Source organism: Trachurus trachurus, assembly GCF_905171665.1.
Source record: "Trachurus trachurus genome assembly, chromosome: 17".
NCBI lineage: Eukaryota > Metazoa > Chordata > Actinopteri > Carangiformes > Carangidae > Trachurus > Trachurus trachurus.
Window position 1 is genome coordinate 29,733,911 of NC_139900.1, and position 20,882 is coordinate 29,754,792.

Here is a 20,882-nt window from a genome sequence, read left to right on the forward strand (position 1 = left end):
AAGCCCAGCGTTTATATGATCCCCGTTATTACACCTCTGTGACATTTAAACTTTATTGAACAAGACTTTAAAATCTGTAGGCAGTATATAAAAGATCGAGGAATTTATTTCTTTCAGATGGGGAGGAGAGTCCCTCAACAGTTGAGACCTGACCAGAACAGATTGACACGGTTTTGTTCGAGCGAATCATTTGTAAACAAAACTATGTTTTAGAATAGCTCAAGTGTTTTTTATACAGTAAATTTATTTTAAATCTAAAACAGTCCGGAAATCATCCACTATTTCCACTACCATTAGCTTGCTACATATTTTCTTAATAAAAACAGTGGAAAGAGTCCATCACAGTTTCTTTAAGTCACTTTCCCACTGAATGTGACAGGTTTTACATAATAACACCCAAGAAGTAAAATAGGGGCAATTTATTTATATTATTGATGAATCAGTTAATTGTTTATTTGACAAATAATGAAAATGGCCACCACATGTTGACATCTTCACATTGATTGTTGTTGCTGTCCAAAACTTAAGATGTTGGGATTGTGTGGTTTATTTTTATTGTTGATTAAACCTGCTGGATTTTTAATTTATAAAATACCAGAAAATAGTAATAGATGTAGAATTGGAAGATGTTGACCATTTGGACATGAAAATGACAATAACAACTCAACAACATGGGAAAAAATGGTGCAGATTTTTTCAACTCTGGATTTTTTTTCTCTCCTGTTGATCAACTAACAGATCGATTCATTACTTGTTTCAGGTCTGATGTTCAATATCCAAAAATTTGAATGTGATACAAGGTCAGAGAGGTTCGTCCTGAAGCTTTATAGTATATCACGATACATGAACTTCCTTCTCAGAGGATGAATGTATTTCCTAGACAGCCAGACAGAGACAAACTAAAGCAGAGAAGGGAAAGGCACGGGGAGAAAGGTCCTGCCCCCCTCCTCTGTGTAATTAAAAGGGGGTGTCTGTCAGGGGCTGCTGCTGCTTTGTGTGGCCCCATATGTTTGGGCGCTGATACAGGGAGGATTATTCTGTTTGGAAGCCTGATAACAGCCTGTTTATAACCTTGGCACAGGCTGGAGCCTAATCTGGCAGCAGCACATCTCCCCACCCCAGCCCCACCACCCCCACCACCTCCACCAACCCCTTAAATTTTCACAGAAAAACCATATTGGCTATTTTTTTTTCTTTTTCGCTCCAATTGGGGGGGAACACAGCGTTGACCCAGAAAGACTCAAGTGTCTCACCTATATCTATTACGTACATATATATGTTTCTGCGGAGCTTAAATATTGTGTGAAATGTTGATATTTAGTCCTAAAATGTCAGATTTAAGATCGTTGAGATTGTGAGAGTTAACAGGTGTAAAATTATTCCAGCTCTTCTTGCTACAGTATTTCGGCTGATCACCTATTGGCCAACACGCCAGCCGGGAGCATGGGTACCGTTTTCTTCGAGTGCATTTAGTCTTTCATTTTCACTGAAGTTGCACAGAATCAGCTCTACACATGAACACATTCTTTTCTTTTCTTTTCTTTTCCCGGACATCCATGCTCTCTTTGTTGCAAACTCCATTTTCATTTTCTATTCTGCAGGCTGATTAGTTCGGTCTTTTGTTCTTGGAGCATATTGCCACTGCACTGCCTTTCACACGACTGAGGGTGTCACGATTTTAATTCTGCTCCTGCAAACCGCTTTGTGATTTTAAGTCCTTTGTGCTTTTCAACAAAACAGCCCCAAATAGTTTCTGTTGAATGCCTAAATTATGTCTGTCCTTTAATAATTGCTACATGATTGATTTTCATGGAAGTAATTTAACACCAGTTGCCCAGTATGGAGGCTATATTCTTAAGAAAAATATGAGAAAATCCTGCTGATACATGCTTAAATCAATACGACAAGGTACTGGAGCCTTTTTTCAATAAGACATGACCAGTGATGGAAAGTGCCTTTTCTAAGGTATTGTACTTTTATTGTACAATCCTTTGTGCTCCTCTTTGCCACACTTCAGATAGAAATCCTGCATTTCTTACTCATTCACATTCATTCAATAGCTGTGGATTTAAAATTCATTATATACGACTGTTTTATTAAATATGATGCATTCTTATAGATTAAATCATCCAACAATATTAAGATTCTCCATTACAACATCACATGGTAATGCATCAGTAGTAATATACATTAATATCATAAAGCTGACAAGGGCCTTTTAATATATTAAATAGCCTGAAATATGTGTCTAATATTTCTGCGATATATTATAGTGAAATGTTGAGGACATTTGTTTTTAGAGATTTAACATTGTGGTATTTTAATTTTGTAAGCCTGGATCCTTCTTCCTTCACTGGAGATGACTGAGATGAATATGAGCCTTTTTTTTCTTTCTTCTTTTTCTTTTTTCTGTGGCATTTTAAATCAGAGGGGAGGAAAATACTTTGAAATTCAGGTGCTTGCCCACGTCCTGAATCACATAATTATCTGCTATCCTTGCCCTAAATGTTCATGTTAATAAGAAGGTTCCAACCTTGCTGATGAGTTTCCAGCGCGCTGAATAAAAGTCGCTCTCAGTAATGCACTGTTCTATAGCAAGGACCCTTAACCGGCACACTGCAGGGAGAGGGAGTGCTCGGAGTGGCAGGCAAAGAGAACTGTCAACCTGTCACATTTCTCCCTCCTCTTCCCCCTGATAAATTAAAGTTACACAGTGTGCGTGTTGTAGCAGCGGAAGGCTGTGCAGAAAGCCTGGCTCCTCAGGTCTCAGGAGATAGCTGGCAACTAGGTCAGACTGATAATGTAATCCGCTGACTGGATCCTCAGCCCACTACATCCAGAGAGAAAAGCATGACAGGAAAAAAAAACGGAAATGTAGGAGGAAAATAGGAACTTCTATGTGTTGTTGCACTTACTTAGCATTACCTCGCCTGCTCCCGTTAATGAAGTTTACGAAGGAGCAATGTCCGTGCAGCCTGTTGTGACGAAATGCAATGTATCCAGAACGTGTGTGTGTGTGTGTGTGTGTGTGTGTGAGAGAGAGAGAAAGAAAGAAAGAGACTGGTATGTGTGTGTGTGTGAGAGAGAGAGAGACTGCACACGTGTGATAATTCAAAAAGTGTAATCCATGTCAATATACCTCACACTCCTCACACGGGAATCTTATTTACACAGATTCCTTTTTATGCGTTATCTTTGCACTGCACTGCACATCCACAACAAAACAGTATCATGCGAGTCCGCGGGGAGAGAGAGTGACAAGAATAAGTTCCTGCATCAGCAAGGTGCATTTTCATTCCCATGCAGTATTCCAGAGAGGCTCTGTGGGCCCACTGTGACAACTCTGCCTCCCTGCAGGTGTGGAAATGAAACCGGGCCTATAAATAGCCCAGGCAGCTGGGAGTCGAACACTGTAGAGGAGAAGGGGGGAGGTGGGGGGGTGGTGGTGGTGTGCAGAGGGGTGGTGGTGTGGTGGATTAGAGGTCCAGCTGGGGATGCAGGTGTGTAGAGGCTGACCGACAGAATACCACTGCTGTCTCACCCAGGGGGGCTGGAGGGAGGAGAGGCTGTGGAGCTGCAACTCTGTCCAATTTGAGGAGTAGAGAACAACAATATATTATTACCACGTTAAATCCCTGCATTGTTTATACAGTCGTAGTGAAATACAAAGGAAGTAAAATAGCCACTAGTGTTATCACCTTTGAATAGTCACATTTTTTGTCACTAATAAGCTAAAGACTTACTGGGAAATTAGAGATTGGCAATTACTTTTATGTATGTTATGATGTAGCTGTGTGTATGTTAAAATCCTTTATTTTTTATTTTTTAAACAGTGTGACTAAAAAACTTATCTCAGGACTGATTTTAAATGGTTGACTGTTTCCAGTTGAGGAGATGAAAATGAAACCAGAGGAAGAGGTAGCTCCAGTGGAAAACACAGAATATAAATCTATCATGATACTGGAAACAAAAAGTTTGGAAAAACAACAGACAGTAGTGTCCACTGGGGGAAGGGGCTTGGTGGTCGAGTGGTGAGAGAGCGGTTCGACTCCTGATGCTTTCCTGCGTCTCTACACTGTCCTATCAAATAAAGGCAAAAACACCCCAAAAACATACATATACGTATATATATTTTAAAAAATAACAACAACCAGTATCTACATTTGCTTTTATTCTAAACAGCTTATAAATCAAACCAATTGACACTATTTGTATGGCAATAAAGGTCATATAAGTGAGGGTCATCACTAGCTAAACAGCTGACCTGACCCTCTTAATATATTTTAATATTGTATATTATATTTCTTTATATAGATATAAAGTGTTATATTCACTAAAAAATGTATGATACACCTTTTTTTCAGGGTCAGTTGTTTAGTTAGTGATACCACACTTGTACAGATACATGCAGACAAAACACACTCCTATTTATAGGTGTGTATGTAGATTTATTATATTTAGTATTTATTCCAAGTTGGTCTGTGGTCTGCTCAGTGTTACAGAAAGAAACACTCTGCCTGAACGTCAGAGCATGATTTAGTTATTATTAGCTATTTGATATTTAAAGAGATGGTGACATTCAAGTAGAGGTGTTAGGCTATTTAATATGGATTTGCCTTGAGTGTTTAAAAGAAGAAATGACATACTTTTTTTTTTTTCTTCAATGACTTTCCACCACTTGATTGAATTGATGGGTACATAATGTACATGATACAAGAGGTATTTTAGAAATACAATTATGTTGTTATCCCCGCTGGGAGCGTTTGTAGCGTATCACCCCCCTCTAACCCTGACTCTGGAGTCTGGTCTCTGCTGACTGTCAAATAAAGGCAAAACGCCAAAAGAAAAGATGCTGCACAGACAAAGAGTTGTTTGATCATTTTTGACACAGCGGTGCAGTCTTTAGTTGTGTGTTATGCTCTCTGCACCAGTTTGGTGAACTGGTAGAAATTAGCTGGATGGGATCCTGATAAAACGTTTGACACCACGTTGCCATGGTTACAGCTGTCTGACTGTTGGATGTTCAGCTGCAGACTGTGACTCTGACTCTGACTGTACCAGTCCTCCTCCTCCTCCTCCTCCTCCTCCTCCTCCTCCTCCTCCTCCCTCTTTTCAGTGTCTCGGTGCCATCTGCACAGGTTCAACCCCTGAAGGCAACATTTTGAGTTTCAGCTCGTGGAACAAAGTCGGTGAAAATATTCACCGTCGTATTCAAATCAGTAAGCAGCGATATGGAAAAAATATGGGTTATTATGACAACACTAACTTTGTCTGGATTTAGGCAACGAAAAGCAGCTGTATGAACATGTATAGACTTGTACATTCAAGATGATTACAATCGTGTTACAGCTGGATTTTGTTAAAGGTTTTACTTGATTCATTTGTTTTTATGATTAAAAAAACAAAACAAAAAACATATCACTGTTTTGGAAGAGCTGACCACAGCGTCAGTGAAAGTGCTGCATGTGCTTCAGTGGAGACGAGTGCAGGTCCTCAAGTCGGATCAACAAAATGTCAACAAGCTAGAAGTATCCCAGGATTTAAAAAACACACTGCACAGCTGCATTTCTCATGCACAGTATGTCATCGAAGACACACAGAGTTCAGCCTTCTCTGAGTTCGAGCTGTTTCAGCAGCTTCGGTTGTTGTTGTTGTGGTTTTTCATATAGTTTGTGCTCAAACATTTTTGTGTGACGACTACATTTGTAGTGCACTCTGGCAGATGACAGTTCCCTCACCGGCCGCTCAGACTGACACGGTGACCCAGGTTAAACCCACACTGGTCTTTGGATCTGAACGGGTCAGCAGCATGAGCGTTCGGGAGGTAAAAGTCGATACAACTACAGCTGCACACTCGAGTGTTTGTGAACACTGAAGATAATGTAGCAGCAGCATGAAGAAAAAAAAAATTGGGTCAACATGCATTTAGCCGACCGATGTCATACATGTGTGTCTCATTTGAAATGGATATTAGCGTTCCTGGCGTGTGCTGCCGATGCCACGGGGCTGTCTGCATTTTATATTGGTTTGTGCTCCTTTTTTAACGGAGTGCGGTATTGTCTTTATTTTTTAAAATCAAACCTCAGCTTTTAGGGCAGAAAATGTTGCTTTCATTCCCAATGGATGACTTGATATGCTTTTCATGTAAATGACGTCTAGCACTTGCACGCTGGTGTTTGCATTAATGCATTAATTCCTCAGTGCTGCATGCTTTTTGTAGCTGGAGGAAAAATGACACATTCTCATCAAAAACACACTCCCCCGCTTACAGTCCCACCACACACACACACACACACACACACGCACACACACATACATAGTGCTGATTGACAGCAGGAGCTCCCTCTGACCCACTATTCTGCTACAGTGGGACGATCCCACAGGCCTGTGATTAATGACTAGGCTTTATCCACTAGTGGTGTGGTAGCCCTGCCAACCAGGCCACTTAGACTGCCTGGACCACTACCTCTGCTGTAAACACACTCTCTCTCTCTCTCTCTCTGCCGCTGTGTTTCTCTAGCTCGCTCGCTCTCTCTCTGCCTACAGGCACTGCATCGTCATATTCATCGTTGCGGCTCTAAACCTTTGTCCCGAGTTGACCCTCTCTATCAAACTCACACACACACATGCACAAACACAAATACACACACACACTTATAGAATCATCATTAACTTTTTTTTATGTGGTATTATTATTTTGCTTTTGTCCTCAATGAATAAGAACCTGCAGTTTCTCATAGCGAGCATTAGTCAAATATTATTCGTATCATTTCTGCTTTAGGACAGTTCTGGTTAGTGTCAGGTGAAGTATAATTTGTTTGTATTTTACATGCTTTGTTTTGTTTATGCAAAATTTCTGGCACCAGGTTATTTAGTTAGTTTTTTCTTCATTATTTTCTTACCCAAACAACACGTCACTTATCTGATAGTCGAAGCAGCAGGTTACAAGTAGATGTTAACAAAGATGTTGGACAAAGAAATATGTCTGTATGAAATGGAGCTGCTCTCTCAAATGGACAGTGATCCCTCACATTGTTTTTCTCTCCTGACAGCTAGGGGCAGACTAAGCATCACTAGTCTTTTGAACACCAGGCCTGGCAAAACAGTAAAACCTCACAGGGATTTCCGTAGTTGTGACAGCGTCCAAACAAAAGTGCACACGCAGCAAAACAAAGCCGGTTTGACTTATTCTGCCTTGATGGGAAGCTCCCTGATGAATGCAGGGAGAGACCATATTTCCTGCTGGAGCAAATCTCTCAAGTGTTACAATATTAATGGCACCTGGAAGCCTATCAAACATTCGGATGGCACCGGTCCACCTCCCAGATTCTACATTCTGCAAGTTTGTGCAGAAGTGAGAGGCGCTTTTGACTTGTGTTTTGATGACTAAAGCAGGACTGGTAAATCACTGGTTTAAAAACTGTATGCAGAGTTTATTGATTAACTGTTAATGATCGAGTAAAGATGCAAAACATTTGGAGGTTTCAGATCCTTAAAATGTGAGAATTTCTTGCTTATCTGCTCGGTATCATTACAAACTGAATATCTTTGGGTTTTGCATTTTTGAACAGAACAGGCGATTTGCAGCCATGCTTGGCTCTGGGAGATTGTGGTGGCTCTCTCTTTTTTTTTTTTTTTCTTTTTTTCTTTTTTTTCTGACATTCAGCTCTAAGCTAGAGCTGAAATTATTAGCCAATTAATCTTTCAGTTTATAGAGTGAAAATTAATCATCGTTTTGCCCTATATTCACTGCTTCCAGTTTCTCCGATGTGAGGATTTGATACTTCTCCATAATGATAAACTAAAACCAATAACTCTAACCCAGCATACACAACACTTTGGGCTCTGGAAAATTATAATGAGCATTTATTATTCTATGACATGTTATAGACATAACAATTAACTGATTGTGAGGAAAATCGACAACTCGATTGAATAGAAATATCTGCAAGTTGCAGTCCTCAATCAATCAATAATCAAAGTAGTCAGAAGTCCCCTTATATCCCAGCATGTTGACAGTGCTCTGATAGTTTTAGCTTGGCCTTGGTTTGTCATGGGACAACTCCAGTGTGATCTGTAGTCTGGTGGACGTGTGATCTGAACTTGTGGTTGAGCTTCAGGGCTCAGGCATCAGAGATGTCTAAGTTCAAGTCAAAATGAAAAAACTTAGACACGAGAGAGGATGAAAAGGAAAAAAAAAAAAGAGGGGAAGGTTGGAAACATAATGATGCAGGAAAATCACAGCTCAACCAATTAGTGCCAGAGCAGTTGAGAAGAGCACACCATCAGCATTCACCACCGCTGACATTCTACCTGTCAATTCAATCTGGGTCCTCGTATGTAGGATATTTACTGTCTCTGACGAAGGATGCTGTTATATACACATAGATGCTTAGTTTGCATCATGTCTAAATATAGAAAAGACAACAGGATCATATCTATTTACAGAAGAGTGGCTGGCATATGGCTAACATTATTATCATGTCATTCATAGTGACCACTTGTGTTTTATGGAGAGGAGCATTGTCATAATGGAAGATACTGGTCCCAGTGGAGATGACATGCATCTTGGGATAATCTAAGTAACCACTCTGAATCTCTTTCTTTTTTTTCTTAGTAGTAGAGGACAGTGCAGACTGAAGCACATGACTGAATGGACTCTGTACAGGATGATGATAATAATGTACCAGTAACATCTGTGTGTGTTTCTGCTCTGTGTGTAGTTTTTGCTCCTCCACAGAGGCAAACCGCAAGCCAGAGCTTTTTTCTTTTTCGAGGGATTTTGTGTAAAAAGCATGTTCACATGTTGTCGAGCGAAGCCGAGCACGGTGAAGCAGAACCACAAGCACTACTGTCTATGAGTGGCCATATGGTGGGTGTCCTTGCATGGTAGCTTAAGGGACCCTTTTCTCCCCGAGATGAAACAATTTTGCTCAGAAATGAACCTCCTCTCTCAGGCTGCTGTGTTCATCAGACCCTGCCCCATCACCCACCTCTGAGATCACACAGTGTGTCACAGCTCCCGGCAGACCGCCCGGAGCACGGATGGCAACCTGGACATCCCAGGTAGACCTAAACAAGCGCAGTCACATGGTCTCTGCATCCCCCCCACCCCACCCCACACCCCCTCCTTGTCAAAAAACCCACCCCTGCTTCCAGTCTATCCCTGCTCCGTGCCTCCAGATGTGGCTTAATTTACTGCGACTCTGCTAATTGCTGTAATTAAGGATTAATTACTGTTAATTACCTTCGCATAAACTCATCACCAGTCAAAGAGCGGAGCCTTATGAAATGTGCCATGCACAGGAGTACACACCACGGGGACTTGAGGAGGATTGTGTTAACGGACCTCTTGTTTCATGTCTTGTCCTGGTGCGTGGGGAGGGCTTGTAGGGTAACAGTTAGGGCAGGACGCTCACTGTCACGGACCATCTCCTCCTGACTCCGAAGGCTTCACACGTCACCTCCTCACCAACTGGTGCCCGGGACAGCATCACTACGCTCGCTGTCATCTGATCATTAGAGGCTGGCATTTATTTGTGGGGAAAGTAGATGACAAATATGTTACACTTAGGAAGTCTTGGCAATATTATCTGTAATAATGTGGACTTTCTCGTGGCAAATGATGAAATACCAACCTCCCGAGCGTTGGACTGGATATTGGATGTTCAGTTTTTCATCTTATTTGCCTAATCTCTCGTTAAATGTTTCCAGATCCAAATCATAACTTTAAAGAGAGATTCCTGTGTGAACAGGGTGGAGTATATTGTCATGGATTACACTTTTTGAATAGCAATGATGAGTGTGCAATCACACATACACATGTACACACACCAGCTGGATGGATCTAGACTCTTTTTTGGGGCGGGGGACAAGATTTGGCCATGATTGGCCAGTTATTTGACCACTTTCACAAAATCAAATGAAGCTCAAAGTCTGGCAGCAATTGTTAAGCACAATGACAACTTTTTTTCCCACAAAACATTTGACTGTTTACTTCTACGAGCCGCATAAGATCCAGACCAGATGTAACTGCGACATCCCTGATTCCAGTCCTGGTGATCTTCCTGTCACCTGTTCCCTGTCAACTGCCTAAACTTTATCTAAAAGTTTGTGTGTTTGGTCATTTGTGTACTTTGTGTTTTCCCAGGCAGGGCTGTCTCTCTCTCTCCGTCTCTGTCTCCATAGAGCTGTCTTTGTCTCTCTCTGCGAGCAGGCCCGACTGAGCGGCTCGCTGCTCCACAAGCTCGTGACTTCTCCTCAGCTATTCCGTCAACGTGGTTTCAGATGCAGCCTGGAGCCGTTAGAACTGCATGGGCTGAGCGCGAGGTTGATTCAATCAAGACGATATATATTTTAAGACACCTTAAGAAAGACTGACAGCCAGGGGGCTAATGTATTGTCTGTTTTGAATAATGAATTATTTTAATGAAGGCTTCTTTAAATGGGAGTTCTCTGCATTGGTGGCAGGGCGGTGCTCTGAATGGTCTTCTCCTCTGGCGCTGGCTGCCTCATTATCAGGCCAGCCCCTCAGGCCTCAAACTGGCCTGCTTAAGCCTCAGATGATGACGATAATTACCGTTATTAGGAGTAGCTGCAGGGGGAACTTGTTCTGAAAAACACCAAGCTGAGTTCTTGCCTCGCTTGCTGCCGCCGCCACCGCCACCACCACTGCCGCATGAGAAACTACCGATCGCCAGTGGAGAAAGCCAGAGAGGGAGAGAGAGAGAGACAGGGGGAGACGAGGAGGAAAAAAAAAAAAAAAAAAAAAAGGAGGGGACGAGGGGAGCGGCCACCAAATCCGCCTAATGTGACGCCTGTCAGCTCGTCTCCCACCAGCTGTCACCTTCCAAATGCACTGGGGTTCATTTTTTTAATTGACACCTCGCTTTCCTATTCCATTTCTATTTTTCGCCTTTCATTCCTCCTCCATCACTCTCTTCCCTCCTTGCCTGTACCATCCACATCTCCTTGTCTCAGCCTGTCCCTCCAGTATTTCTTTGGTGTTTTTCCTTGTCCTTGGTATCCCCCATCCCCCCACCCAGTGTCAGATACAACACTCCTGCTCTGCCCCCTTTTCTGCACATGATACTCGAGATGGCTGATAAAACATAAAGCTGTTTTAGAGGTACTTTATGACTATGCCCTTGTGTACTGAGGCTGTACAGCTTCCCATTATCTGGTGATGGAGAGAACATTTTGGGCCTGAGAAAGTTTCCCATGAGTTCATAGACAGACCACAAATTTAGCTCTCAGCTCACAGTACAGAACACTTAAAGACGATGTGAACTACACAATGTTAAGAATATAATAATGGTCTTCGTGGCATAGATTTCATAGTGAGCCACGATGAGCAATTTCCTAATTATTGTACTTTCTTTATTAAAGCTCGAATTCAATTCAGTTGAAATGAGCAGGTATACAGTATATTGGATATAATGCAACGTAATGGTCATTGAGCGTTCTCAGTAATGATGATGATAGCGTTGTTTAGCGCTGTCGTTTACCCCGACCGTGTGGGTCAGCATGAAATACGGCACAGTGCTGCATTGTGATGATTGCTTCTTTGGTCGGACTGAGTTTTGAGCTCCAACCAAAATGTGTCCGTGACATAAACATCAAAACCTGAGATGCAAATATCCAGACTCCTATTTACTCAGTAATTGTCATTTTTAAAACAAACAATGCCTCGTTCCAACTTCTCACATCACTGTGTGTTATATGCTCAGGTATGTTTCTGGTCTTTGTAAAAAAAAATAGTTATAACAATTTAATGAAACCAGTTTGTGTTTTATGTGATGATGACGTACATTTCTCACCATTTTACAGACCAAACAATTGAGGGATTAATGAAGAAATTAATTGACTGATTAATTAATATTAAAATAATCATTAGCTGAAGCCATATTCTCGTTGAATAGACTGTTTCTGGATTATATTTTTACGTAATTATGGCGGGCTTACATTAAGGCTAATGCTGGTCATCACCTGAGAGTGTGTTGTTTACTGTACATGTGCAAAGCATTTTCGCCATTTATTTAGATAAAGTTCTCGTTTGGCTGCTTGTGTCTGCGTTTTAAGAGAAATTTCAGCCAATGTAATATTTCAGTCATTGTTTACTGGGGAGAACTACTGCATAAGAGCTGAGTGAAAGCTGATATGAATTGACTCAAGTGGCGTCACATGATTCAGTGCTTTTTGGGGCTATAAAAAATCTGGATGTGGAGTTTTAATGAAATGAGCTTCACAGACAAGTCCTCATGTCTGCCGTTACTTTAGCTGCTACTATACTATACTAGCGCATTAAAACTTGAATCTGTGTGAACTGTTGGGCTGATGGTGGCGTTGCTGAGTCCTCTAACAGCTTTTCATTACTTGGTGATTGAGAGAATGAGTTCATGGATACACCACAAGCTTTCTGCTGCATTTAGGTACAAAAGACACCAAGGACCATTTTAACACTTTAAAAAAATAACTCACTATTTAGAATATAGCAATTATTTAATTGGTAATTTCAGAGTGTTTGTTCTCTCTTTATTGAAGACCTGATTTAATTCAGTAGAAATGAGCGGATATACAGTAAACTGGATGTAATGCAACATAATATTCATTTAGTGCTCTCAGTAATGATGATAGCGTTGCTTAGTGCTGTAGTTTACTCCTACTGTGTGGGTCAGTGTGAGATATGGAGCAGCGCTGCGTCTGATGAGGACTGCTTTATTGGGCTTGTATCAAATGCAGATGAGAGCTGGATGCTGAACTCCTTGAAGGAGCGGGGAGGGGAGGATTTGTATTAGTGATACTTGTCATGTCTGCTGTAAATCACGCTGCTTTTTTCAGGTTCCTGGTTGTTGTTGTTTTGTCTCAGAATGCTGTGTGGCAGGGATGAATGGTGGTGATGTTACATTATCATGTGGCTGTCGCTTTCACTCCTGCTGACTGGTCTGTGACAGGCCCACACACTCACACACACACACACACACACAGATGTATACACACATCCATGGTTGTGTCAGGAGCAGGCCTGATTTATTAACTGCTGAAACCCTAGATGACGTGTGCCCACACAATCAATAGAGAGCACAGCCACTGCCAGACCCTCTCTTGGGTCATGTGATGTGGACAAGAGCAAAGCAAGGAAGGACACACACACACACACACACACACACACACACACACACACACACACACACACACACACACACACACACACAAACCCGTATATATCCACCACGGTGCTGCGGAGTGTATTGCATTACTGTATTGATGGGAAATGGATCCAGTCCAGCGTTGGCTGCTAGCTGCCAGTCAGAGGCAAGAGGGGTAAACTTTCATCATGGCTGTCAGGGACATCACTGCTGCCTTGTTTGACCGTAAATCTTCCTAATTGTGACAGAATACTTCAACATCATTAATTAAACATGTTTTCATTTAAAAGCACTCGCAGGGCGCCAGGCTGGGTGCTCAGGGTAGTCTGCCAATGTGCATAGCTGTGTATTTTTCCTATGTGCACGCCGGTGTGTGTGTGTGTTTGTGTGTGCCTATATGAGTGCTTACATTTGTGCACAAAACGCATGCTTGTGCTGTGTGTGTGTGTGTGCACGCACCTTGATTTTCCCTGTATGAGTGGGTGGCTTAATCGTCGTGTTTATTTACACTGCAGTTGTCTGCAAACAGCAGGCAGTGTGGCGATGGGCATGAGCCAGCTCTTAAGGAAGTAAAACAGCAGAAATTAATTTTGTCAATAACCAAAACAAAGGCTTATTCTTAGAATCCCATTTATTATTCAGGAAACGGCTCCAGAATTGTTTATGATACGTGCTCATTTTTTATGCCTTGCCTTTTTGGGTTTAGTGGCCCACATCTCAGGGAAGGAATTATACAAGAGTGTGCACAAAGGGAAGGAAAGGAGAAGAGAGGAGGGAGGGAGGGAGGGAAGGAGGGAGGGAGGAAGCGACAGAGAGGGGAATTGTGTCCTCTCATTGTTCAATTAAGTCTGTCGGTAATGATCAAGATGAGATGATGGCCATCTTCCTTTTATAGATACTAATCTGTGACTGTCCACGGAATAAGAGAATCGCAGAGCAGTATGGACTCCATGCCTTTGTGCCGACAATGGAATGGAGAGTGTGTGTGAAAGGTTTTTGGTGTTATTGTACAAGTGTTGGGAGCATGTGATCTATTGTAATAGAGGGCACTTCCCTCTGTCAGGTGATTATGTTAATGTATAGTGCATGGTTGCAGAGTTCACAACGACTGGCATTGAGGTCTAATCAATTTCATTGCTATTACTGAAGAGAAATAAATAAAGCTGATGGCTGTGGTTAGGGTAATTATGCCACAGCACAGTGAATTTGTTTGATTTTCCTTATTAATTGTATTTATTTAATCCATTTCATGCTTTTAGTTGTGCACTCGGGGACTTGGAGGGAATGAATAAATCACTCTTAGGCTCATTAGATTCCCCCTCTGGTTGGGATGTGCCACTATTTTGTCAGAATCAAATTGGTGAGTGTTATAATTTCCCGCTGGTGTGATTCACATGACAAATATCCACATATTCATCTACCTGCACATGTGCATGCACACACACACCCACACACACACATGCATCTGCTCCTCATCTGAACTCCTGACCTTTTCCAGCCGTCTGATAGCCATTGACATTTGCCTCTTGAGCTGAGCTTGCTCACGTGTTGGAGCTGATGGGAATGGATGATGTTATTGCAGGAGGAGAAAAAGAGAGGAAAGGAAAAAGGGGTGGGGGTGGGGGTGCTGGGGCAGAAAAGGGGAGGACTAGGGTAGACAAGCTCCCCACGCTGCCCCAGGAATCCATCTGGACCCCCCGCTCACCAGAAAGGTCACAGGGCGACTCAGCCTTACATCCTCATTACAAAAGAGCCGTCGCCGTGACCGGAGACTGTGGGGCTGCAATATGGCTTTACTGCTCTGTCACACAACCTGTCATTTACCCTCACTGTCTACAGTCATCACGGAGGAGACACACACACTAATGCGGTATTAGATCGTCCTCCTGAAACATTTGGATGGACGCTTAGATTAAAACGTGTGTGAAAAATGTGGTGGCAGCGTGAGCTTTGCCTTTGTCCTTGAAGACAGTGGGATGGATTGGAGGGCTGCACCTGGTCGGCTGTTTTCAGCACCTCTGAGAAAAGCAGGACGCTCTGCTGCCTTACCGAGGGAGCCTTCTGGTGGCAGAAAGAGGCAGGGCACTACAGCTCATATGACAGAAAGGAGAGAAAAAAAGCAACACGGTGCCGTCTGTATGTTATATATAGTTGAAACAGTATTATTTAAAGTCAGCATCAGCAGCGTAAAGCAGCAGCAGCATGAGTGGAGCCTGGGCCTCATTTGTGTGAATGTGTGCACAAATTAATCTGTTTACTCTGTGCATGTCCATCTCAGCAGCCCTGTCTGTTGTGTTTACACTTCCCTCTTTACACCATGGGAGCTGATCGCCTGTAGGACTGTGAAGACTCTGTGTAGGTTCAAATCCCCAAACAAGTGTGTAAACACACCTTAGTATCAGTTGTAAAAACATCCTTAGTCCTGTTGAATTTAAGATTACAACAGTGTGAAGGCCGCTTTGGGACTACAGATGTGGTAGCAGATTCAGTTGTTTGTATGAAATGTGGAGAAACAAATCCGAAATCCTGCAAATCCAGTTTTACTCTAAAATGAGAAAAAATATTAAAGCTCAGTGTTTTACAAGTGTCGTTAATCATAATGATTCCATAATGATTTGAGCCTTTTGAGCTTTTCTATTATTTAATATTTTTATATAAGTAGTCATTATATTTCCAATATGTCTCTCTTCATGAAGCAGAACTATTTGATTTAGCTCAAATTCTTTAATCTCTGTAACTCGTCCATTTAAAGCCAACATATCTTTGCATAAATATCCTGTGTCACGCTTTGTGCCATTAGCTTCGTTTGCTTTGTAGACAACATCTGACAAGATAATAAAGCCATCAGCCAGAAACTAAACATAGTCTGAGCATAAGGAGAGCAATGAAAGATGAACTGTGGTGGAAGGCTGTGTTAATTTTTTTCACATGAAATGATAGTCAAAATCGATGAAATTATAGTTTTATGGTCCTCCGTAGCTGCCAGCCTCTATGAGGCTGCAGGTTTTTATGGCGCAGACTTGAACTATTAAAACGACGGCCATATTTCAGGCTGGAGCGGAAGAAATGGTTAAGGCTCTCTTTCAGTCATTGTTAAATTCCCCTGCCTTGTTATTCAGTCACTTGCTTCACCTTAAAAGTGAATCATTAAGAACACAAATTAGACTGTTCAGCGCCGTTGTATTGATGTCATGTCCTCCTCTCCTCCACAGTGCTCAGTATCCGCGGTGCCCAGGAGGAGGAGCCTCCAGATCCCCAGCTGATGCGACTGGACAACATGCTGCTGGCGGAGGGCGTGGCCGGGCCGGAGAAGGGCGGCGGGTCGGCAGCTGCGGCAGCCGCTGCAGCCGCCACTGGTGGCGTCGGTGCAGACAACTCAGCAGAACACTCCGACTACCGGGCCAAGCTGTCGCAGATCCGACAAATTTACCACACGGAGCTGGAGAAGTATGAACAGGTGTGCTGAGGAATATTGTTTTTGTAACATTGGCTCTACACCAGCTTCTCCTCGGTTACAGTATATCATAGTGCATCGCTCTGCTCAGTTCCTGCACTTGTAACAGATATTTATTTTGTCATTTTATTTGAAATGTATTTTATCAGTGAATGCCAAAGTGCAATGGCAAAATTACAGCCTGCCACATATTTTGGCCAGCAGGGTGATAAAAAAAAAACCCTACAGGGCATTTTTTATCACTTGGAAAAAGTCCCGACTATAAAAAAAAGGTCCCTACTATTGGAGGCATCTGCTCTGTTATCAAATCCATAAGCATCATAGTGCTTGGACCAAACCTTAACCATCCACACCCAAGGGAATCCTCTGCACCTAGAACTGAGGCACGTTTTCATACGTTTATCAGAAAAACACAGCAGAGAAATGATGGAGAGAAGGACACAGAGAGACGTGCAATACAAGTCTCAGGCTGGAGTCGAACCGGGGGCAATCGCAGTTCCCCTCTAGGCCGCCGAGTCCCAGCAATGGTCTATTTACTTTCTATTTCACTACAGAAAGTTCATATTAGTGTTCTCTCTGCTCCACGGCCTCCCGCTAATGGAGCCTGGTCAGGTGCCAAATCGAGCCAATTGCGTTACTTGTTTATTTATTGAAGTGGTCGAAGCAGCTGAAAACATCGATCATTATCTTGACTGATGGTGAATAAAGGTAGAGGAAAAAGTTTAAATTAATAAAAGTAAAGTATGACTTAAGATTATATTTTATATAATGTTTTGATACGTGACACTAGTGTTTTTGATGAGGACTCCATCAATCACACAGAAAGACAAAAGAATAACTGCAGTTAGAGGAATGAAGGTTTGAGACATGGCTTGTGACTTAATGTATTGTCCGAAGTGTTTCCTCTCATGGTGAAAGAAACAAAACAAAAGTAGTCAATACTTCACCACTTTGTGTTCGAACCTTAAACAGGAACAAGCTGGTCCAAGAGATGAATGAGATATCTTTTTAACTATAAGTATAATGCTCTTGAAATCATCTCTTGTAGGCCAACTCATGACAAGCCAAGCTTTCAGAGATGTTACCTCCAGCAGGCAAGCAGCCATTATACCAGTCACACACCAGCTCTTATCCAAAGACTGTAACTTCTTGTCATTCGCTGGGAAGTCAAAACGTTCTTGGTTTGTCATCTTCTCCGAGGAAGGCTAGTCATCACTAACTGTCACAGTCAATATACACCTGAGCATTTTTGTGTCACCACGCTACGTACACCTCGCGCGCGTATGAGTGAGTAGTGTCTGGCGTGTGTGTGCAAGCAGAACGGCTGCTCGGTGCATCACTTTGACTGACGTAACCCTGGTGTTGACAAGCAACAGACACCTTGACTCTGAATGCAGTCATATCCAGTGACTGATTCAGACAGAGAGAGAACGAGGTAGACTGAAAGATGGAGTGAAAAGAGAGGGAGACAGTTTAAACCTCTTGAACGTGAACGGGACTGAAAGCCTGCTGTCATTTTAAATTTCTCCTCACTTGTCACATTTTCTCTTCCATTGAAGAGAAGTCTTTTTAATATTCACAGCGCTGTGAGTCTCACTGCCTCCACTGTACGACTATATTTGTTTGGCGTGAAACATTGTGCTGCTTCTGCCGCTTTAATTTAGACTGTTCTTATTACCTCTAACACCGCCGCTGTTATACTGTCAGCGCTTCTCCTGCGAGGCCGAGGCCCATGCACCGACAAAAGGTGCAGCCTCTCCAGAATCCAATTTCATCCTTTTGTTCTGTCTGAAGCTGTCGAGCCTCTGTGATAGTTATTCTTTTTATGAATCCTGTCTGTCTGTGCGTCCAGGCGTGCAATGAGTTCACCACCCATGTGATGAACCTGCTGAGGGAGCAGTCTCGAACACGACCCATCTCGCCCAAAGAGATCGAGCGCATGGTCAGCATCATCCACCGCAAGTTCAGCTCCATCCAGATGCAGCTGAAACAGAGCACCTGCGAGGCCGTCATGATCCTGCGCTCACGCTTTCTCGATGCCAGGTCTGTGTGTGTGTGTGTGTGTGTGTGTGTGTGTGTGTGTGTGTGTTCATGTGACTGCCTGCAACAAATCCAATCCCTCTGTTTTAATGCATTTTGCTCCAAAGTGTTCTCTATTTTCATCAAAAGTTTTTCGTTATTTTCATTTTCATTGTCATAGGTCAGACAGATCCAATTGTGTCTTTTCATTTTCAATTTTTATTCGTTTTTTGGTTTTTATTCTTATTATTTTCCATCAACCTTTTATGCACTAAGTCATACTAAGCTTGGTTGGATGAATATATAATATTATTACATTTATTTGTTTAAGAAGTATATTTATTAAGTATATTTTATCCTCTCTGTGCAGACGAAAGAGGAGGAACTTCAACAAACAGGCGACAGAGATCCTGAACGAGTACTTTTACTCCCACCTCAGTAACCCCTATCCCAGCGAGGAGGCCAAAGAAGAGCTGGCCAAGAAATGCAGCATCACAGTGTCACAGGTGACCAGAATAAAGAAATGTCAAAAAATAATAATAATAAAAACATCTATAGATCAGTTTAGGTTGGATGTGGTAATAGTATCCACACATTATCATTTAGTATTAGCTGGGTAAGGCCATCTTGAGACCACACTGGGTTATAGACTGAACTAGTAATATCTTTGTACTATGGAGCTCTTATGATCATGTGATGTCAAACCAGGCTATATGCTTTATGTGTATTTTTATATTTATGCAAGTTAGTTTTCACAGCCTGATCTTTTATTTTTTGAAACATGAATCCTTTAATAATGTTTCAAATTATTATGGATGTTTATTTTTGTAAGTTTGATTACGGATTCATTCCAAGCAGCAGCTCACATAAAGTCTTACCATATGTGTGTGATAATTGTCATCCTGACAGAGATGAATATAAATCCTGCTCATAAAAATGACTGGAGAGGTTATCTGTGTAAGATTAAATAACCAGAGAGGAAATAAATAAAAGCATGCAGAGCACAAGATGCATGTGAGAGTGATATCCATTGTATTTTTTGTGCTTGAGCAACAGGAATATTATACTACACGTCTAATAAGGCATTTTTAAGGAGCCAAATTTGCATAGTACACCATATAAACTAATAATAATTAGGCATGTGCAGAATGTGGGTATACAAACTGCAATAATTCTGAGTTTACTAGGCACAAACTGTGTCTGTGTGCAAGTTCAAATATGTCATAGCAGTCACAAAAGATGGCACTAAAAGGTGGCGTGCTAACTGGTGTGCTAATTGAATCACAATCCAGGTATAGGCCGGGTGTTGGTATTTGACACCCTTCCAGAGATGTGATGAAAGTGTAGGTATCAGCTTTAATTAAGTTACAATTAATCTCCTGTGTCTTGTCACCATTTTTTTTCTTGTCAGGTATCAAACTGGTTTGGGAACAAGAGAATTCGATACAAGAAAAACATCGGCAAGTTTCAAGAAGAGGCCAACATGTACGCGGCGAGGACCGCGGTCAATGCAACCAGCGTGTCTGCTCACGGCAGCCAGGCAAACTCCCCATCAACTCCCAATTCAGCAGGTGAGCATCACACCCTGGCTGGAAATCATTTTGGGTGCAACATCATCACGAACTCCATAAAGACTCAATGAAGAGTGTTAGAAACAGGTAGAAGCACAACACATTAGAGACGCAACTCAAGGATTCAGTCTCTGGTGCTGTTTCATTTAGACTAACACAAAGCTCCTCTTCTCCTCAACTAACCCAGTTTTGTATGGTATGGCTGTTCTCGCTTCTTCTTGTTCCCTTTTTTTTCTTTCTTTTCCTTTGCTTGTCTGTCTCTCACTCATTTTCTCTCTCTCTCTCCTTTTCTCCCTCTCTCTGTTATTGACCTCTTGGTCTTGTGGACGTTAATTTTTCCTGCCTCTTGTCCGGTTGACCTCGTGCATGCCATTAAGCTGCTCGGAGGGCAAGCGGAGTCTTTTGTCATATAGAGACTTCGCAACTGTATTGGATTAGGACCGGGTGTTGAAATCAAGTTACGCGATGGTCTCTTTACATCTGGGGAGCTGGGGTCCATTAAAGGACGAAGACAATTCTTTGGGTCTTCCTGCAGATCAATTATTACTTCCTTAATGAAACACTAGCAGCACGGACATTTAACAACAATATAATCCATAAGGCCCGTTTTAACAGGACTTAAACAGTTTTATGATGATTTTCTGTCTTGTGCTTTTTGTTGGTGGATTTGTCCTTTTAAATTATGCTTCA

At 42.1% G+C, this 20,882-nt stretch overlaps 1 protein-coding gene across 2 annotated transcripts in view; it reads left to right on the plus strand.

Annotated features, from left to right (window-relative positions):
- Window positions 1–20,882, plus strand: part of pbx1a (pre-B-cell leukemia homeobox 1a) — a 54,062-nt gene that overhangs the window by 26,285 nt on the left and 6,895 nt on the right. For both annotated transcript variants that reach the window (XM_083991941.1, XM_083991942.1), the window contains exons 3-6: window positions 16,361–16,605; window positions 18,455–18,645; window positions 18,992–19,127; window positions 20,033–20,192. In XM_083991941.1, the coding sequence (XP_083848067.1) occupies window positions 16,361–16,605; window positions 18,455–18,645; window positions 18,992–19,127; window positions 20,033–20,192 (732 nt within the window). The remainder of the gene's footprint in view (window positions 1–16,360; window positions 16,606–18,454; window positions 18,646–18,991; window positions 19,128–20,032; window positions 20,193–20,882) is intronic.